This window comes from Myiozetetes cayanensis, unplaced genomic scaffold (genome assembly GCF_022539395.1).
Source record: "Myiozetetes cayanensis isolate MyiCay16 unplaced genomic scaffold, myiCay2020 scf1, whole genome shotgun sequence".
NCBI classification, from domain to species: Eukaryota; Metazoa; Chordata; class Aves; order Passeriformes; family Tyrannidae; genus Myiozetetes; species Myiozetetes cayanensis.
The window spans coordinates 106,232,375-106,253,118 of record NW_026086604.1 but is presented as its reverse complement, the minus strand read 5'-3'; the positions used below and the strand labels follow the sequence as shown (position 1 = coordinate 106,253,118).

Sequence of the window (20,744 nt, the reverse complement as noted above, 5' to 3'; positions counted from 1 at the left end):
ACTCCTTGTGAGGATAGAATACCCTTTTTTCTGGAAGATTTTGTTACGAGGAGACAGTTTTAGCTTAGGAAGGCTTTCTGCCTAAAAGGTAACTCTCAAATGCAGTTTCAATGCTTTTTCCCCACCCACACAGCAAGAGAAGTTCTCAGCCTCTCTCTCTGGTATATGAGAGGAGAGAATTAATGCTTACAGAAATGCTACAGGGCCGTTGTGGCCAGGGAGAGTCGTGGGGGCCAGCGATGATAAAGCCCAGGAGCGAACAGGAGGTTTGCTTTTTTCTCCCTGGGGCCCGGTGTTCCTTGTAGCACTGTTAGGTTTCTGTAAGTTTTGGTGTTCTGGCCTTCTAAATAAACTTTTTTGAATTCTTCCCACTGCCATGGCATTCCTGGGGATACCTGCATACTCCTGATTTTTTGTTCTTTTGTTTGTTTTGTTTTGTTTCATTTACTCCCTGATTCACTTGTCGGTTCCCTATATGGTTTTTGTAAATGTCTGTGATGGAATCTTCACAGAGCATTTTCTTGTCAAGTTTGCTAAAATGAGACTAAATTTCACAGATTATTGTCTTGGAACTTTTGAGACCTTTGTGTCATTATTTTTCCTCTTTCTATATAGATGCAAAATGACAGTAAGACTGGAGACTGCAAAAATGCTATGACTTGCAAAAACGTAAATTATATTTCATATTAACAAAGGATTTAGGAGACAAGAAGATTTGTTTACAGGGCAAGTGATTTTATGCACCTATGAATTTGTCACCATAAAAAAATGGAATGTTTTAATGAAAGCAGTCCAGAATCCAGCAACATATGAGTAGTTTTTGATGATGTCTTGTGATAAATCTGAAGTGACTTATAAGATGGTGATAAAGATTGAGTCAGTTTCTGATCTCAGGATAATACCAGGATATTCAGATATTCTTAACTGCAAGTCAGGGATGATAATGAATATATCTTCACTTTTTTCAATATTATGTACATTTTTACTGGTTCTCTTTCAGAGCAACAGAATTTTTGTCTTCTGCCTTGCATACTTTAGTTAAAATTCTTTCTATGTTTTGCTGTGTGCTTGTACTTTGTGGATAAAAACTTAAATGATGTGCTTTTTTTTTTTTTTTTTAAATTGGTAGATATATAGACAGGTATTCCATCAAGAATTTAATAACATATTACATTTTTTTATTGGGGTGTATGCATAATGACAGACTTGCTATCTGTGTGGCAGTGATCAGCAGCCGACGTTTGTGGTTTGGCATTTATATTCATCACTTGATACAGAATGAGATATATGTTCAAAATGAGAAGTTGCTTTAGATTTCTGAAATAACCTCAAAGTAACGCTTTCTGTTTAGCTACTTCTTGCCTAATGATTTGATGGGGCTGTGTTTTACTAGGCCTTTTGAGAGTGTGGGAAGAGAGGGCATGTTTTGCCTGTAGAGAGCCAGGACTATTTCAGGTAACCTTTGCCTTTGGCCAAACTCTTCTCATGGTTTGTGAGAAAACCACAATGTTGCTCTTGTGGTTTGATTTGTTTGATGCTGGCAGATGGTTGTGGTGGTTTTTACTTGTTTTGGTTTTTACTTCTTTGTCTTCTTTTCTACCCAACGTGCTTGGGTTGAAGTGCTTTTTGTATTCAAATAGGACTGCAAACTGAGTTCCTTGAGATGAGTCATCAAAGTCTGTGCTCTCTATACAGATAATACAATACTTACCTAACTGGAAAAAACACCAGATCACTTTTTTCCAACTCATTAATTCTTCCCTATTGTTTGACCATATTAAAAGTAGTTTTAAACTAGAAGAGAACAGTGAAAAAATCCATTACATTATTTTATTGTGATTTGATTAGTTAGATAATCTTTGTTGTATTAATGCTTCTGCTTCTTAACAGATATTTGTAGCATTGTGAAATCCAAGGCCTGGACACAATACCCTTGGGACAGGACTGTCACAGAGTCAGTCCCGCTTTAACATATTTTTAAACAAGCTCACTTGTCCATTGTTCTTTACTAAAACATTAGAAAAACATATGAAATGCGTCAGTGATACTGCTGATAAATTTTTTGCCATTTAAAGGGAAAGGAGAAAGTTCCTAAGCAGAAGAATGAAATAAAATTCATTCTCAATTTGTTATAGAGATTGTTATAGATGTTTTCCATTGCCTTGTTTTCTGTATAATATGGAAACAGTAAGTGTTATTATAGGCTAAGACACATTGTAGTAATATTTTCTCTGTTTAATTAAAATAAAAAGTAGTGCAAGCTATGTCACTCTTCACATTTGAAGTAGTAATTAAGTTGACTGTTTCCAAGGTTTAAAATGAAATAATATGTGCAATATTTTATTTAAAGTACATAGAAGTAACCTCAGATCTCACTTCATATATCATGCAAACTATTGGAAGTCACTGGCTTCACCAACAGTATGTTTTCAGAGCTTATTTGCTGTATGACTTAAGTGCTTTAAGAGTATTAAAATCAAATCCTTTTGAAATAGAAAAAAAAGAAATATTTAAGGGACATAGGAAGTGTGTTAAATCCGTCTTTTTTTCCTACTCTCTTGCAAGGCACACATATTTTGGAGCATGGGGGATGTGTAGATCCACCTTTCCTAAACAACTGGCTTCTATACTGCTAAATGCTTGGTATGTGTAGGAGTGCATTTAGGTTTTGGGGAGCAGATAGCATCCTGTTCAGTTTAACAGGTGATAGTTAAAAGGTCCTTGGTTTCTTGAATGAGTCCACCATTAAACATTAGGTTGATATCAGTTCCTTGTGTGTATGGGAAAGTGATTTCTTACCAGGTCCCCTGCACAAGAATCAAATTTTCCAATTTCCCTCCAGTGATCATTATACATATTATAGATGTGTGTCTCTGCTTTGCATACAGAAACTTGTTAAATACAGAAAACTAAAATCATATGTCCACTTCTTAAGCAGTGAGTTGTCTGTAAACTCAGAGATCAGGAGACAAAACTTTAATAGTTCTTTAGCTTTTGATTTAATATCTACACAAAAGGCATTATTAGAGGTCTTTTGTTGCTTGTTCTTTTTGTAACGTGATGGTGAGCATTTCAGATCTTCTAAGAGAAACAGAGAAACAGCAAGTAGGCTTTTTTTTTCCTTTGTCCTGAGGGAAAGGGAAGAATGGATAGCTGACAATTTGTCACCTAGGCTATTTCCTTATTGCATTTTTCTCTATGTTACATATATAATGTTTTGTAATTATTATTTTTCTTGTCTTTCAATGCTTACTGAATCCTTTGCCAATGGCTCCTTAGCATAAGTGAAGAGTATATCAGTAAGATGGCATTTCAGATAAAGCTTTTTACCCTTAACAGTACATTTTGCTTGAGAAAATGTTACATGTTGTTGTATTGATTATTTTTTTTTTATTTTAGGCAGTTGTACTTTTAACAGAACTCATCAGAGAAAACTTCAGAAATAGCAAATTGAAGCAGTGCCTTCTACCAGCACTTGGGGAGCTGCTTTACCTTGTAGCCAGAGAGGTAAGACTGCCAAGTAATGCTTACAAATTTGAAAAATGTGAAAAGATTTCCCATGAAAAAGTAGACCAAAAAAGCAAATTACTTTGTCATTTGTGTACTCAACAGTTTCTGGTCCTTGTGTGTTCTGTGATACTTTTTCTACTTCAAGAAACTTGTTAGTGCAACCATGTGCTTCATCAAGTAGCATTCTTCAAGTGTAGAGTTTTAACTTCATAAAAGAATTTCATCAACCATCACAATGACTGCTGGCCTCCAAGTGGCAGATCTAAGAGTTAGAACATCTTAGCTAGAGATGTTGATTAAACAGGATGTATCAGGACAGCCAATAATATCAATAAATTAATATAGTAATATTTCTTTATATCTAGTCCTTATTACATCTTACCCTAGCATGGCTGGATTCAGAGCAATGAGGAAAAGGAAATGGAATGATCCTGACTAATTTCAAATGGACTTATGTTTATTCCTGACTAAAACTGATTTAAACCTTCAGTCTAGAAACAGTAGATTCACATTAAAAGTAAACAGAGTTAATTTGTAGAACAGAAATACTGTCAATACAAGGAATTGAAGATGACAGCTTCTCTAACCCTCACCTTTCTTCTTCCTTATTGGAAGAGTAAAATGCTTTCTCTTAATAGGAACAAAGGTGTCTTCAAACAGAAAAAGTTTAACCCTGGCTTCTCTGAAGCCTTTGTATTATCTATGTCATCTAGTTGCTTTGAATGCTGTCATATTAGTTTAACAGTCAACTGATAATGGAATGAAAGTAGCAAATGAATTATTTTGACTTTAGTTATGGGCTTTGTGCTGAACTTCTATGTTTTATTTTCTTCATCCTCTGACTCCTTTGCATGTTCCACATGTGGTTGCCTTGTTTTATGTAGGATAGCAAGCATTTTTAGACAGTTGCCAAAATATGTGTCAAACGCAGTCACAGAGCTTGTTCTTATAATGAGAAATTATGTTCTGGAAAATACCTCCACAGTCATAGGTTACTTTTATATGTTTTAATACTTTCTCAGTTTTCCTTGGGACAAAAATTTTGTACCTCTGTCTGATTTGTATCAATCAGACAGATTGATAACCATATACTTTTAACCACTAAGAAAAAGAAATAAACTTAAAACTCCAACTTGAAAAATATGATTGGCAAATATAATTGGTCTTTTGCATGGCTTGATATTATTCTGAAATTGAACTCTGATAGCTGAAACAGATCTGTTTGCACTGGCTCTGTAATACCCAAAATGATTTGCAAGCCCTGAACTGAATAGATTTTTTCCTTCTGAAAACGTGAACTGACAAATTTTTGAGTCTATATGTATTTATGAACTTCACAATGTCTGAAACTCTGTCATGTTTCAGGAAGATCTATAGTAATGGCTTGCACTGCTTTGAGTTATAGCTGAGAAATTATTAGAGTATAGGAATAGATATTTGGACACATATGAACTGAAGATAATGTGTCTTGGTAAAACTTCAAAAATATCAGTGTGATTTGTATGCTTGGAGATACTAACACTTCTTTTTTTTTTTTTTTTTTTTTAAGTAAAGCCCTTTTAGTTTCTCTATTCTGTACATATGTAACCTCAGAATGCTGTAGTGTTGTAGGCATTTTGTTGCTCATTAAACTGCTGAACAGTAGTATTGAATGACCTTGCCAAGATCATATTTTAGGAAGAAATTCTTTACAGAGAGGGTAATCAGACATTGGAATGGGCTGCCCAGGGAAGTGGTGGATTCTCCGTCCCCGGAAGATTTAAGATGAGGCTGGATGTGGCACTTAGTGCCATAGTTTAGTAACCACAGCAGTGTTGGATCAAGGGTTGGACTTGATAATTTCAGAGGTCCCTTCCAACCTGGCTGATTCTATGATTCTATAAACCAAGTCAATGGTAATATGATAATATGAAAAGAAAGTTTATTACCAACCTATAGCTTTAAACAGCAAAGCTTTATGATTTGGTGAATTAAAAAAAAAAATCATAACTGCATCTAATTCATTAAGGACACAAAATATTTTTGGTTTTCTTGTTTTCCTTGTTTTTTCCCATTTTACTGTTCTGCCTGCTTAATTGTTTTATCAAGCTACTAAATATTTTCATTTAAACTGTAAGTTTTTGAGGGGATGACTGATTTTATTTATTTATTCCCTCTGGGCTCTTCCCAAGTGTTTCTAGGTCCAGCCACAATTTTAATATTAAATAACGATAAAGATTACTTCTTTTTCATATGAACCTTTGGGAAATCATAAATTATCAAATACTTAAAATCAAGTTCAGCTGTTTAGGTGCTTGATGATTCATTAGGTTAAATATAGGATCACTGTTTGTACTTCTATGGCTTAGAAAATACTAGAAAAAAATCCAGATAATTGTAATGATCCTGTTCAATCATAAACTGTGATATCATCTGTGCACTTGCATACGAAATCTCATAAGATATTACACTTCATCTCTGCATTTTTATTCCAAACAGAAGCCAAGAGCAATTTACAAGTAGCATGAGCAGACTCCAGGGAGGATGTTGTGATGCTCTTGAGCGAATTGCCTTGAGGGAAAACTTTCAAGTTTTATGTAATATTTTTATTCCTTTTGTGCTATTTGTCTTATTAGGGGGCAGAACCTAAAGTTTAATCAAAATCAACATGGGCTGTGAGCAAAACATAGAAAGATTCCCCGATGTTTGGTGATATATTTAAATTTATTAAATGTCAAATTGTGTAGGTATGTTTAGGTAATTAAGAATGGTTCCAAGTTTCAAACCCCCTTTGCCTTTTTTTATTTCTAAATAGAGACTAAACCTTGCAAAAAGTCATTAACCATTAAGAATGGAAGAACTGTTAGTGTTTCAGGACTGCACCATTTCTTAAGGCTTTTTATTTTGTAGTACATTTAATAAGTATGGTTACAGAAGAGCTTGACAAAATTTCTGGCTGAATTAGGTGAATAAAATGAGAAGCAGACCTATGCCGATTCCAACAGAGATTGTCTTTTAACTCTGTCTTGACTCCTAGCCTTGTCCTGCCTCCTCCAGGTGGAAAAGATTCCACTTTTTGACTGAGCGCTACCTCCTGTTCCTTTTCTTGAAACTTGGGTTGCATTCTCTTCAATTTATGCATTAAGCCTTGGAAGACAAACTGTGATTAAATGTCAACATGCTGTTACTCGGATAAGATGAAGGAGGTGGAATGTAGTAGAACTGCAGTCTCTGTTGGATGTCAAGCTGCTCTTATTGTCTGTAAATTACTCCAAGGAGGAACTGTTCCATACTTCTTAAGTTAGCTGTTCCATACTACAAAGTTAGCAGAAAACAGCTTACAAATGGGAGATTTAACAAACTCATTTCCTCTATTAATATATGTGGTGAATAAAATTTTGTTTTCGATAAAGAGGGAAAATAAATTTTACTAGACAATTTAGTAATAGTCTTCCCTGCTAATTTACTGTGCTTCAATTAAATGCCTGAAATTATCACATCATATATGTTGAATTACTGTAAGCCATTCAGAAATCAGCAAATTTAGAAAGTAAAATTTATTTCTGCATCGTTAACCTCCACTTTGCCCATGCTGTGCTCTTTATTATAAACAGTAATTAGAATGCTAAAAATAATTTGGGAATATAATCAGTAGAGAATTGTATAATTTCTGAAGAAATTGTTGGTTGTCATCCTTTGTCTATTTATTAAAACAAGTTATACATAGATTTCATGGTCTATAGTATTCATATCCCTCCAGTATCTATTGTTTTTCAATTTCTTTCCCAAAAGAGGTCTTTTTTCACTTGCTAATAGGTCTGTATTACTAGCCTGGATATGGAAATTGTTGCAGTAAAATCTTAATGATATCCAAGTGTCCCGTTTTAAACTTGAAATTTTACAGTAGACTATTATGGGGGATGGGGAAGTGGAGTTCACTTCTAATGGAACAGTCAACCCCCTGATTCAACTAGCAGTGAATTAGCCCCTCTAAAAGGGTGATCTCAAGGAAATATACATCAAGATCTTGGAACAGTGTTCGTATGTACTGAAGGCTATACCATACAGTAAGTTTTATTAAACACTTGATATCTTCTTGGATATATGTAGAGTATTTTTGTCAAGAGTAAGTTTACGGTTTTTATTTAGTTACCAGGCAAAATTAATTGATTTTGTTTGGTATAATTAAGTCACATTTGAAGAGAAGCATCACTATCTCTTAATAGTCCATTATCTCTCTCTGAGGTACTCAAAAATGGTTGGGAGGAATACAAGAATATTTTTTTGTGTCTCTGTGAATTAGAATGAATTGGTGAAATGCAGAAATATCAGGACAAATTCTGTTATGGATTTTGGAGTCTATTTAAATAAGCTAATAAAATATCAATCTCTGTGCTGCACATGAAATAACATTAAATAGTAATAATGCCCTGGAATTTAATATATTTCATGGCATATGTTAATTTGAAATGTGTATAATATGAACCTTATTAAGAATCTGTTGCCCATTTTTTATGTGACTGAGATTGTTGTGATTTTTTGATTTAATCATTTGTGCCGCTGGCTTCATTTCAGGAGGAAAAAGGGGAGCACCCCAGAGAATGCTGGGCTGTTCCCTCAGCTGCTTACACGGTGCTAATGAGGTGTCTTCGGGAAGGGGTAAGGCTCTTTCATGGTCCTCAGTAGAATTTCTCCACAGTAATAACCCTTTAGGCGTTGTGTGAAGATTGTAGCCTGCAGCACTGCAGTACCTTGTCAACCAAGTATTGCTCTTGAATTTAAATAATCACGATAAGACCATGACCTAAGCAGGAGATTAATGCAAAAATGTGTTGCTCTCTGTATATTCAATATTTATGTATTGCTGCTTGTTTTGGAGGAAATGGGATAGTAAATATAAAATACTGTTAATAAATGTGGAATTTATTATTGACATAGGTATCTTCTGAGAAATGTTTTGACAGTTTGTGCTGTCCTCTTGCAATTTGATTTTCATACACCTTTGTAAATCTTTGAGCAAGATTTCAGTTTCTGTTTTGAAGTGGCTGATACACAGGGTTTTTTTAATATTACATTTTTATCCTACTGGGTTGTTAGCATTCTTTTGAGCCCAAAAATTAATTACTAAGTTTATTCTCATACATGTACTATGCTGTGTGCTTCATTGGTTTGGGGGATGACTTAGCTGTGCTACAAGAAGGGAAGAAAAACATGCATCTAGTTCCAATTTGTAAAATGAAAAAGAATTGAGTGGAGGGTTTACACTCACTGTTTGTATGAGACCACTTGACTTTATTTTTGCCCAAGGCAAAGCTCAAGGCAGAAAACATGTTGGAGGTTGCTGGAGGGTGGAAAGCAAGAGGAAATAGCTTTTTTCCCTTCCTTTTTGAGATCTTTATTGCATACAGATTGTGATTAATAGAGGAAGAACCTAGATGCGTTTTAATATCTTCAAACCTTCACATGATGAGGAATGCACTACTGAGTTTGTATTGTGGACTATTTGCAGCTCATAATTAGAGTAAGGTGTCACTCTAAGGCACATTAAGTGAAATGCTATTTAATTATGAATTTAGTAATGGAAGACTTGCTATTTCTGAATATTCAGTGTAAAGAAACTAAATCAAGATATCCATAAGACACTAATTTATTCCTATAGAAAAAAATAGCTTCTTAGTCCTGAAACATGTCAAATTTTTCTTAATGATTTGTCTTGATTTATTTTGCTTTAAAAAACCAACACAAAATAGAATTACCTTGCCTATGCAATAGTTTAAATTAAATTTAATTAAGCAGAAGTTGAAAGTTATGTCTAGTCTAGCCAAGTACAGCTGTGCACTTCTACACTCTTCTATTTGTGAAGATACTCGTTTGTAATGGCAATATATTTTTTTTAGCATGTTTGAAGCCATAAAACTATAGATTACTTTAGGATGGAATGGATGTCTGGAGGTCATCTAATCCAACCTCCTGTTCACATTAGGTTGAAATAGATCAGATTTCTCAGGATATATTTGTTTGGCTCTTGAATGTCTCTAAAAGTGATGGTCTTACAAGCTCTCTGAACAGTGCCTGGAACACCTTCATAGGAAAAAGCTTTTACTTGTATATGGTTGGAATTTCCACTTGTGGCCATTGCCTCTTGTTCTGCAGCTGTGCAGCTCTGAGAACGTTTGTCCCCAGCTTCTCTTTATTCTTTGATCAGGTAGTTGTAAACAGTAGTAAGATCTTCCCTGAACCTTCTTTTCTCAAGGCTAATCAGCTGTCTCACCCTTTCCTCATATACCATATGCTCCAACCCTCAGACCAATCTGATTTCTTTCTGTGATGGAGACACGGAGACACGGCTGGTGTTGTGGGCAAGGGGAGAGCCATGGACATTGAATGCTTTGACTTTAGGAAGACCTTTGACACACTCTATTATAGTCCACTGATAATCAAATGCGTGAAGTAGGAACTGATTAATTAGAAGATAAGGTGGGCAGGAAAATATGCTCAGGTGATCAGTGGTGCTAAGGTCCAGCTGGCAGCCAGTAACTATCAATCTCAGAGATCAATGCTGCTTAATGTCTTCAGTAGTTAGCACAGTGACCGCTTGGAGTGTATTCACTAGCTGTGAGCACCAAATGGGTGGGGCAAGCTGCATCAGTAATCTGGATGTCAGGACTGCTGGTCAAAAGGACTGGAACAGACTGGAGAAATGGGCTGACAGGACTCTCATGAAGTTCAACAAAAGTGAGAGCAAGGGCTTGCTTCTGAGATGGTGTAGCCCCCTGCAACAGCACAAGCTCCCTAGGAAGCAGTTCTGCAGAAAGGGACTTGGGGATAGCAATGACAGATTGAACATGAACCAGCAGCGTGCCTTAGCAGCAAAGAAAAGCAGCAGCAACACGGGCTGTTGTATGAGCAAGAGAGTGACAAGTTCAGGGAGGTGATTCTTCCTCTCTGTTCAGTTTTGATGAGATCACATCTGGAGTACAGTTTTCAGTTTTGGGCTCCCCAGTACAAGAAAGATATTGACATTCAAGAGGGAAGCCAACCGTGTGCTACCAGGATGATAACTGGAAGAAAAATCCCTAATGTTCAGGATTGCTTCTTTATTCATTGCCTCATATGTTATGGTAGAGAGCATGTTGAACATTTTCTAGTTACATTCAAACAGTCTTTTTCACAGAGAATAAAGCACAAACTATGGTCACATGTAAAGAAAATTAGGATTAAGTGCCTTTCATCTCTTTGCTTTTAAAGGGAATCAAATAATATGAAAAAATGAGTTTGGACCTTTGGAGATTTTGTGGTCCAGCTTCCTGTCAAAATAATGCCAGCTTCTAGTTGCATTCCAGTTAGCTTTCTACATACCTTTTAGTTTGCTTAAGTCTAGGTCTTTGCTATTTGGTTACATTTAGGAAACCATTTGGAGAACCTTGTTAAAGCTAAAGTAAATTAAACCCACTGCCCCCTGTTAGTCCACTGAGCCCATAACCGTGTAAGGGAAGCTTGTCACGTTGGTCAGGTGGGTTTTACTCTCTAAAAATCTGTTCTAACTTTACTACTCTTCTTGACCATGACACACCTGAAAGTAGAATCCAGGAAAACTTGCTGTGTGATTTTTACAGAGCCAGAGTTTGGAATTCCTCCTTTTGCACTCTGGTGGGCATGCCCTTTGCCCTACACCCTCAGTGAACAGGAGTATCTCCTGATCACCACAGAGCTGAAGATGTGTGCTCTCTCAAATCAGTGCTGACTGGCTTCCTCAGCACATTTGGCTGCATCCTTTTTGGTTCAGTGGACTTATTCACGTTCAGTTTGCTTAAGTGTGCCATACCTCTGGCTTCCTCTCCTGTAGGCATACTCGCCCATCTTAGACTGAGACTAGAGACTGAGACAGAGAGGGCACTGAGATCCAGAGCCTTTTCTGTGTCCTTTGGCCCCACCTCATTCAGCCATGAACTCAATTTTCCTCAATCAATGTTGCAAAACAGGAGATAATAAAAATAGTTAAAATGAGCAATCTAGATTTTTTTAAGCTCTGACTTAAAACTAAAATGAGGTTACATGTAAATTTTATTGCTTCAACTAGTAAAGCACTGGATAAGAAAATCCTGAAAATATTGTCTAAACTTTCCTTCACTGTGCTTAATGTTCTTTGGCTGCAGCACAAGATCTTGGCTGCTGTATTTTATTTTACATTTTAGCCTGTCATCTGCTATTTATTCAATAATTTCCCTTATCTAAGAATTTATTACATGTAGGTGAGCTTTGCATTCTAACATTAGTGATTAATAATTTACATTTATTAAAATAATAAGTTAATTCTAATGCTAGTTCTAAGCTTAGTTAATTAAATTTTACATCAGGATATTTTCTGGAGTAATTATGTGTATATTGTCGCAGTATTTATGGAAGTGGCAAACTAAGGTTTTGTAATAAAGTCTGAATTACCACAGTATATTATATATCCATTATAAATACTTGTAATGTTTATTGCAAGTTAAGAAGTTTTATTTAATGTATTTAATAAGAGTTCAAGAAGATAAAACCAGTTTATGTCATTCAGTACTAGAGTTTATATAGCTTTGCATTTTGTAAGGTAGGTTTGCTGTTCTTCAATGTCATTATGAACTACTCTGAAGTGTTCTTGGATTTCTGAAGTTTTATAAGATATGTCAGTATCAAAGCAGAATTGCCCTCTGAAACAGAACAGTAGAGCAGGAAGGAGTTTGAAACGTGTGTCTGTTCCTTTTGTTTACCAGTAAAAGAACAAAATGTTCAGAAAATGCAGGTAGTGTCATTTCCAAAATATGTTCTGTGCCTGAGAATCTAACAGTGACAAAAAAGTGTATGTGCCAGTGAAAGGAGTTTTAGGGTGGTGGAGTACAAGATTGGGAAAGTCTTTTATTTGTAGGAGATCACAAGTTCAGATTCCCTGCACTTCAGTGTTATTACCTTGAGATGGAAGCTGATTTTCAACTCAGGCAAGGAACAGTTGTGTTCAATGATGTGTCAAAATAAGGAAATTAGTACACTCATAAATAAGTAAATGATAAACTTGATTTGACGTGTTTAGTTTTGGTATAATGTTGCAGTCTGTCAGAATGCATGTAGTAAATATTCCTGTATTTATTTACTAATCTTTTCTAACAACTGTTTCCAACAGTGACACAAAATGCCCGTTCCAGGCATCTATATTTGTGTCTAAGTTCAACTTCTAAATATTTGTGTGCAGTCACTTAAGATAGCAGGGTCCTGATTTCTGCAGCTAAAGTGCTTATTAGCTCTTACAGTTCCTATGTTATGCATTCATGAAAGATACTTTCTGGTTCAGAAAGAATATTCTTATTCAATATTAAGTATCTAATTAAGTAGCTAATGTGACTACTCTTTTCCTTTCATCCATTTTACTTACTTTATTCAAAACTCTGTTGTTCAAGTTACCATTGGATACTTGACACCTAATGAATCATCCTTTCTTATTTGAATCTCATCATTGACTTACATATATTTTTTTGTTCTTTGTTATGACATTTAAGGTTCAACCTGATCTTAACTAAGTGAAGTCTCAGTTTTAGTTTCTACTTTACATCTGTTCCTCTTCTCAATTATTTTCCAGTCAATCCTTTCACCTTTCTGCTTCCACTCTTTTCACCCTTACATTGGCCCCTCCCTTCCTTCAGATCCTCTCCTATCTTAGAACTGGTAGTCTTTCCCATATCCAAACTACTTTTTTATGTCTTTTTTTTTTTTATTTTTTCTTCTCTGATTTGGTCTGGATTATGTTGCTTTGACAAGGTTGTTTACTGAAATTAGACTGTGGTGCCAGAAGCTGTGTGCAAGCCTCCTTTTCAGTCTTCCTAAAACTGGAACCATTGAAAAATCTTTCAGGAGCTTGGTATCTGTCCATTTCTGCTCCCAAATGGCATGTGAATATAAAGTACACAATTATATGCAATTTTAGTAATAATTTCATAGAATCTCAAAAAAAATTATATGCAGGAAATACACTTGCACAGATAAATAAATATATACAACTACAGCTAATTAGCTGGTTTTGGCTCTTAAAATGGGCATAATCCTCTCATTTCAAAGAGTGGCACCTGGAGAATGTATTTGAATCAGAAATAGTGAATGAGTTCATAAAGGATAATTTTCTGTCTCTTGGATGTGCAAGGTACTGTGTAAACAAGATTTTTAATAAATTAGAGCTTGCCAGTTAGCTATATAGTACATATTTCCCTTTTTCATATGGACTTCTTCCTTTATTAGGGAGCAAGATATAAGTCTGAGGGCTTTGGTTCTGTATAGATGAGGAATTTTCATAATAATAAAAGAAAACTTAAAAAAAATTGCCAATATGTAATATAAGGCACTATGTTTTATAATGTATATTCTTAGTGAGAATAGTTTCTTTATAGTGAACTTGGAGGAGAAAGGAAAATTTAGAGGAGAGGAGAATAAATTCATACCTGTTTTCCCAGGAAGTATAATACAGCCTAGAGTATCACAGTGTCAGTCTGAATCATATATATTCTCACTTTTATTTCTTCTTTTGACATCAGTTTTTTACTTTACTGGCAGAATTGCCTGTAGTATAAAAGTAGTGCTCTGAATCGTATACATTATCACTTTAATTTCTTCTTTAGATATCAATTCTCTAGTTTATTGCCAGAATTATAAAACATTTTCTCTGCAAAAGGTGTTTACAAGTTTTTTTTCTACATATTCACTCTTCTCTGTGAAGGCTTTGTATTGCAAATTATTGTCAAAGTAAGATTTAATTCTTAGAATCATGAATTCTCAGGAGGATACAGCTTTACTTCATTAAGTTATGTTTGTAGTTTCTTTTTATTCTGTCTTTAGATAAAAGGAAAAAGTGTATGGAAGTTGATTTAGAAGAATGATGGAATACTTGCTGAATCTTTCAGTTTTTAATGTTTCTTTATCAGTATTATGTGGTTACTCAAATGTATGTATATGTATATATATAAAGTATAACAAAGAAAGATCATAGAACCGTATAAGGTCCCAATTTGGATGGAACCCACAAGGATCCCTTGTGGAGTCCAACCCTTAGCCCAGCACAGGTCACCGAAAGAGTCACACCATGTGCCTGAGAGCATTGGCCAAATGCTTCTTGAACTCTACCAGGCTTGATGCTGTGAGCACTTCCTCGGGGAGCCTGTTCCAGTGCCCAGCTACCGTCTGGGTGAAGAATCTTTCTCTAACATCCAACCTAAACCTCCCCTGACACAACTTCATGCTGTTCCTATTAGTGATTACCGGAGAGAAGAAATCGCTTCCCCTCATGAAGATGTTAAAGACCACTGTGGGATGATGGGTGGACTTAAACCTAGAGGGGATTCAAGGTAAAATTTTAGGGTAAAAAGCAGCTGCAACTCCCTGGACTGAGGTTGACATACTCCCCAATACAATGATAAACATCTGCTCAGAGAAACAGAACAGAGTATGGAACGAAGTGGAGGCTACATGGCCCCCTCCATTCTAATCCCAGCAGGATGGGAGAACATTGTACTGAGACTGTACATTACCTGTCTGACAAGGGAGAATCAAGATGCTGTGCTGCTGAAGCTAACAATCATGTCAAAACCCCTCCTCAGGTGCCAAGCCACAACCACCATCCACCTCCCATTAGGTACACCAATCAGAAATAGAAGGCATTTATGACTAGAGCCACTCAAACTCCACCCAAACATAAAGAAAATAGTGTAAAGCTAAGTAAAAAAGACTGAAATTCATGAGTAGAATTCCCAGAAAAAGATTAATGGTGAACTTTATTTATAAAAAGTTTTGAGAATTTATAAATATTTGTATACTTAGGTCTTTAATAGATCAAAATGATGCAATATATTGTATTAATGAAAACTGTGAAAAGATAGAAGCCTAAATCCTCTAGTCTGTAAATCAGAAGGAAGACTGCAGAAATAAGTGAAGTTTTATAAAAGAGTGTAACTGATTTAGATGGAAATTGGCTTCGGTATTTCTTTTAACTGTTCTAAGTAGATCTGCAGTTCTTTGGAGGAACAGGAAGGATTAGCATGAAAATTATTAATATGAAATTTTTTTTATTTTTTTCTTTACAACATTTTAGTAGGGTTTCCAAATATATCTCCATCAGTGTCTATATTTTAAAATACCTAAGTCAGTAGAAGGAAGAGTGCTTTTGAGTGTATTTTTAATGAAGTTCTCCCCTTTGGGAAGGCTTTTGTACTGTTTTCTGAAAGGTTTCATTGTCATTGCTCAAAGCTGGTGGTGGCTCTGAGTGTAAAGATAAATGTCAAAAATCCAAAGGTTAGCAGGATAATATTAGAGATTAGTTTAAGAAAGAAATCAATTAGATATTATGATGAATTATTTGTGAAACCAGGCTATGAGGACAAATTCTTACATTAAAATTCACTCTCGCTGAATTCAAGAATGCCATTTAAGATGCTGTTGAAAGACTTCACTTACTCTGTATTTAAAGACTGAGATGAGGTGAAGCAATGCACAACCAAAAAAGCACCAGCAATGTATCTTCCAGTTCTGTTAAATACTGATTTTAAGTGAAAGCGGAGTGAAGAAGAAAGAAGATATACTAAAGAAATTCGGGGGAAGAGAGAAAGAGAAAAAGTAGAGACTGCTTTTAACTGCTGTGTATTAAGCTTTCATTTGAGTCAGTAACAGTTTTCTTGAGAAAAAAACTGCTGCCATGTGATGTTCATGATGTGCCGATTGCTCGTGATTATTCTGACATGTTGCTTTTTATTCCACAGAGACATTATAGTATGAATAGTATTACATAGATAATAAAGCTACACGTACAGTGGCTTTCCACAAATGAGTTTGCAGATAAAATGATTTAATTAGTATTAAAAATACTCAGGATTCAGAATCTCTTATGGAAGTTTAGGAGTTCATGTAGTAAATGGGACCAATTAATTTGTTAACATTGTTAACATTGTTCAGGATTGTCTGTTTCAGGATAAGAAGAGAAGGGTGTTAACTTTTGTGAAGGCTTTTTCTTTATCCCAGGGATTGTTGATTTTCCTGAATAAAGAGAGTTTAATGTAATTAATTTAATTTTTTTCCTAATGTAACTGTATATCTCATAATCTTGCTATTCAGAGCCTTTTGTATTGATGAGTTTTGACACACATTCATTCATTCAGAAAGCACTGCTCATGGAACACCTTTAACATAGCAAAAGCTTTTCATTTTTAATGACTGCATTTAATTTGGGGTGGTCATTTGGAGCCGAAAGGTTTATTAGTAAGTTATACTTTTACTAAATTGTCTTTGCATTAGAAGGTGAAATGGAGGGAAGTAGGATCTGTTAACATAACTTGGTCACAACATGAGGTTTTCTATGAAATTGCTTCGGCAAGTATCAAATAAAATTAAGAAACCACACCATGACAGTATACATGGAATAAAATGTGGACATAGGTGGTAGTTTAAAAAGAAATCAGAAACATTAGAAACATTTGCATATGAATTTCCCTTTCCTCTCCTTATAGGAAGACCGGGTAGTGAACCACTTGGCAGCAAAGATAATTGAAAATGTTTGCACTACTCGTACATGCCATGCACAAGGATTTATTACAGGAGAAATTGGACCTGTCTTGTGGTACCTTTTCACGCATTCTGCAGTAGATTCTTTGAAGATAACTGCTGTTTCGGTAAGGAATTTCCTTTTGTGACACAGAAATGTTTTGGCATTGAAAAACATTCTGAATTGAAACTGAAACATGTTTGAGTATGTTTGTTGTATGTGTGTGTATTTATATTTCAGACTACATTAAAATATGTTTTAAAAATTTCTTAAACTGAAAAGTGCACACATTACAGTTCCATGCTTATGAAAAGTCCTTGTGATTCATCATTTTCTGGAACATATATTTTCTTATCCTGGTAATAATGAGTTATGTTTGAAAAGATACTAATTTTAAAATACTAATGTATTCTTCAGCTATAGTATACTGTATGATTTCTATATTCATTAAATTGTTGCTACAGATATCTAGACATTTTTATTCTGCATGACCACATAAGCTGACATCATCAGTGTCCTATTTTATTTTATTTCCTGCCTTATTTGAATATATCATGAAGAATTTATATGTGACTGACATCTATATTCAGATGTAAAAATACATTTCTCTTAAGAAATACGTGTCATATCTTTACTTAGAGTTAGCATTCTGTCTGCAAAGCATCAACAGTAAGGCACTATGGACTTTTACTTATCATTATTTCAATCAATAATAAAAATATGTTAAGAAGAATCTCTGTCTTCAGTCTCTGGAGTCAAGAAATTACACTTTACCTTTCCCTGCCTGTCAGAGGTGGCAAATGGGGACTGTGTCTCAGTATTATTTCTCTCTTTGGGGTCCAACATGCCTCAGGTAAATATCACGTATTAAGCCTGTAGAAAAGCTATGTCTTTTTATCTGTAAGATGTCAGAGTGATATTCTGACAAGCTCAGCAGCAGGAAGAATATTTTCTTTCCAGTATACCGAAAGTTTTTAATTTTTTTTTTTTTAATAATTTAAAATTTTGTTTCTAAGCTTTTTCTGCTGGAGAATAAGTAACAAAACAAAAGCCACTTAAGTGTAAATTAGTTTGGGAAAGCTCAACAAAATCTTTTTGGGGATTTGGTTACTTTTTTTTTCTTAAATTATTGGTGCTGAATAGTTTCTTCCAAAGACTTGTGTATTGCACTTTTGTGCATTCATTCTCAAACTTGAGAGACGTGGGGGACACCCTGCAAGGGTGAATGCTATTCAGTCATATATAGCAAGTAAGACCAGAAGGATAGAGCATAGATGATCATAGGATCATAGAAATCTCAAGTTTGAAGTGACTGATAAGGATGGTGGAGGCTAGGGTTGGACCTGCTGAGAGAAAAGGTGCTGGTTAAGGCTGGGCAGAGAGTAGGGACAGAGAAACCAATTCCAGGAGAAGCTCTGACAATGCCTTCCTCTCACTGTGAACATTTCTTTTTCCAAGACTTCTGCCTGGAGATACTTTTCATCATCAGTTTCCAATTCCTACTCCACCACCTTTTGACCCATTTCCATCTGTTCTCTCTATATACTGTATCTGCTGAAGTGATTTAGAATGCTTTGTCCTGTATCTCTCATGAAATTCTATCTTTTGCTTTTCTGCTGAAGTGTTGGGCTCACTCATACAGCAGAGTGCTCTGTGACATACAAACTACTTTGGCTGTTGGTGGGTTGGAGGTTTCCTGCTGCCTCCAATGCTGCAGTGTGGTCCTAGAGGACAGCCATGTCTTTCCTATGAGATTTGTATGGAAGTATCTGATGGCCTGTGGCTATGGTCACTCTTGTTTGACAAGGGCTGTAACAGAGAACTGAGGCACTGTCAAGTCTGCATACACTATGTTAGCACACCAAGTCAGCTCCATGTTGCTTTGGCACAGTCTGTCCCTGGGTTCCAGCAGTAATACATGTAATACAACCCTCAAGGATATTTTTAGTGAATGCACATACCTCCTGCCCACTCATTTTGAGAACTCTGAATAGAGATGACGGGCTGTGTTTTGTTCTTGGGGAAATAAAGCATACTGTACTAAGAAACTGAGACTGACTGTCTTTGTTTTGAAAGAGGGCAGAAAAAAAATTAAAGAAGAAAAAGTAAAAGCTGCAGTCGATATGGTTCCTGGACCAGAAAGGACAAGGAAGAGCAGGAACAGATTAGATGAATAGCAGAACAGCATCAATAACTTGTCTATTAAGTTCCTGATTACTGCCTTTTATGCCTTTTTTTTTTTCCTGGTTTGTTTTGAGAAATGTTTCTGAGGGCACTGGGGAACTGGTGATAATATTCTGTGTGTGTAAGTGACTACAGTTTCTTTCAAATGAGACCTCGCTATTGAATGCACACCAAGTAAGCAGCAATTTCTAACTATAGGTGGTCTGAAGAGAACAAAGAAGTAGTCAATATTACATACTTTTCACGGAAGAAAGTCACCCTCAAAGTTTTTCCTGAAAACCATTTCAGATTTTCATGTGAATCAAGTCATTGACATAAGCTGTTCTCCTATCCTAACAGTACATTCAAGCCAAAGAAAAAGAAATTTTTAGTGTTTAAAGAGTCTTTTTATCTTTATCTATAGAGAACAAAAGCAGTTACAGTGTTTTGAAGGTTGCATTTCCACAGGTATCAAAAGGAAAAAGTGACTTGGAGATGGATCCACTCTGAAAGTAGTTTGGTAACGTTTGTTAGGAAGTAACTAAGTTAGTAAACACTGAACAGGTTTGTACTGACTTCACTGGAGCGTGGTCAGTTGTCTACTTTTTCTGTTGGAATTGTTTTAATCACTGATATTTGCAAATCAGCCGTTTTGAGAGTAGTTTGCATGTTTGTTATACTAAACAATGTCATGTAACGAGTATCTAGATCTGAAGTAGTATCTAGAGCTAAAGATATATTCTAGATACTGAACATATCAGATTATGGTCCATGAGCAGAGAGAGAGAAAATGCCCATCTTTAGGGGGGACAGAATTTCTGTAGTGTATGCCATGTCTGTAATTTCTGCTCCCTGTGCTCCTTTCTAGTACAGTGTTATCTGATGCTGCCTACATTCTGTGCTTGACAAAAGACTCAAGCATGGACCGTGCTGCTCCAACATCATTGTTCTATGGAAGAAAAGAGTAATGTGACTCTGTTTGATGTTGATGTTGGTTTAGCAAATATTTGAATTTCAGGTGTATGGAGAGTATAACATTATATTTAGAAGAATTCCAGGTTTCTAAAAATAAGTAGTCTTTTCCCCTAATATTTACCTTATGAATGAATCTGTATGAATTCCTCATATTCCTAATCTATTGGAAAACTCACCACCTACTTTTAGTTTCCATTATCTTTCTTGAGATAAGAACAAAATAAATAACAAATTTATTTTTTTTTTACTTTTGTAGGCTTTATGCAGAATTACTCGTTCCTCACCTAGTGCTTTCCAGAGTGTCATTGAAAAAGTGGGATTAACAACCGTACTAAATTCCTTGGCAAATGGAATATGCAAAATTCAACAGTACATGCTCACCATGTTTTCAGCAATGTTGTCAAGTGGGATACATCTACAGAGGTTGATTCAAGAAAAGGTTTGATTTCAGATTAATATTATTCAGTGGCATGGAATTTCATTAAGGAAAAGTTAAAGTTGACTCTGCTAGTGGTTTTCGGTTTTCAAAATGCTTAACTCAGTGACGTTTACATATCTGAATAGCAGG

General features: G+C 35.4%; 1 protein-coding gene across 6 annotated transcripts in view; it reads left to right on the top strand.

Annotated features, from left to right (window-relative positions):
• ULK4 (unc-51 like kinase 4) overlaps positions 1 to 20,744 on the top strand; it is a 217,193-nt gene that overhangs the window by 37,857 nt on the left and 158,592 nt on the right. For all 6 annotated transcript variants that reach the window (XR_007627722.1, XM_050306783.1, XM_050306762.1 and 3 more), the window contains exons 18-21: positions 3,400 to 3,507; positions 8,065 to 8,148; positions 17,004 to 17,165; positions 20,433 to 20,615. Coding sequence is in view for 5 of the 6 variants with exons in the window: in XM_050306783.1 (XP_050162740.1) it covers positions 3,400 to 3,507; positions 8,065 to 8,148; positions 17,004 to 17,165; positions 20,433 to 20,615 (537 nt within the window). In the remaining variant the exon portion in view is untranslated. The remainder of the gene's footprint in view (positions 1 to 3,399; positions 3,508 to 8,064; positions 8,149 to 17,003; positions 17,166 to 20,432; positions 20,616 to 20,744) is intronic.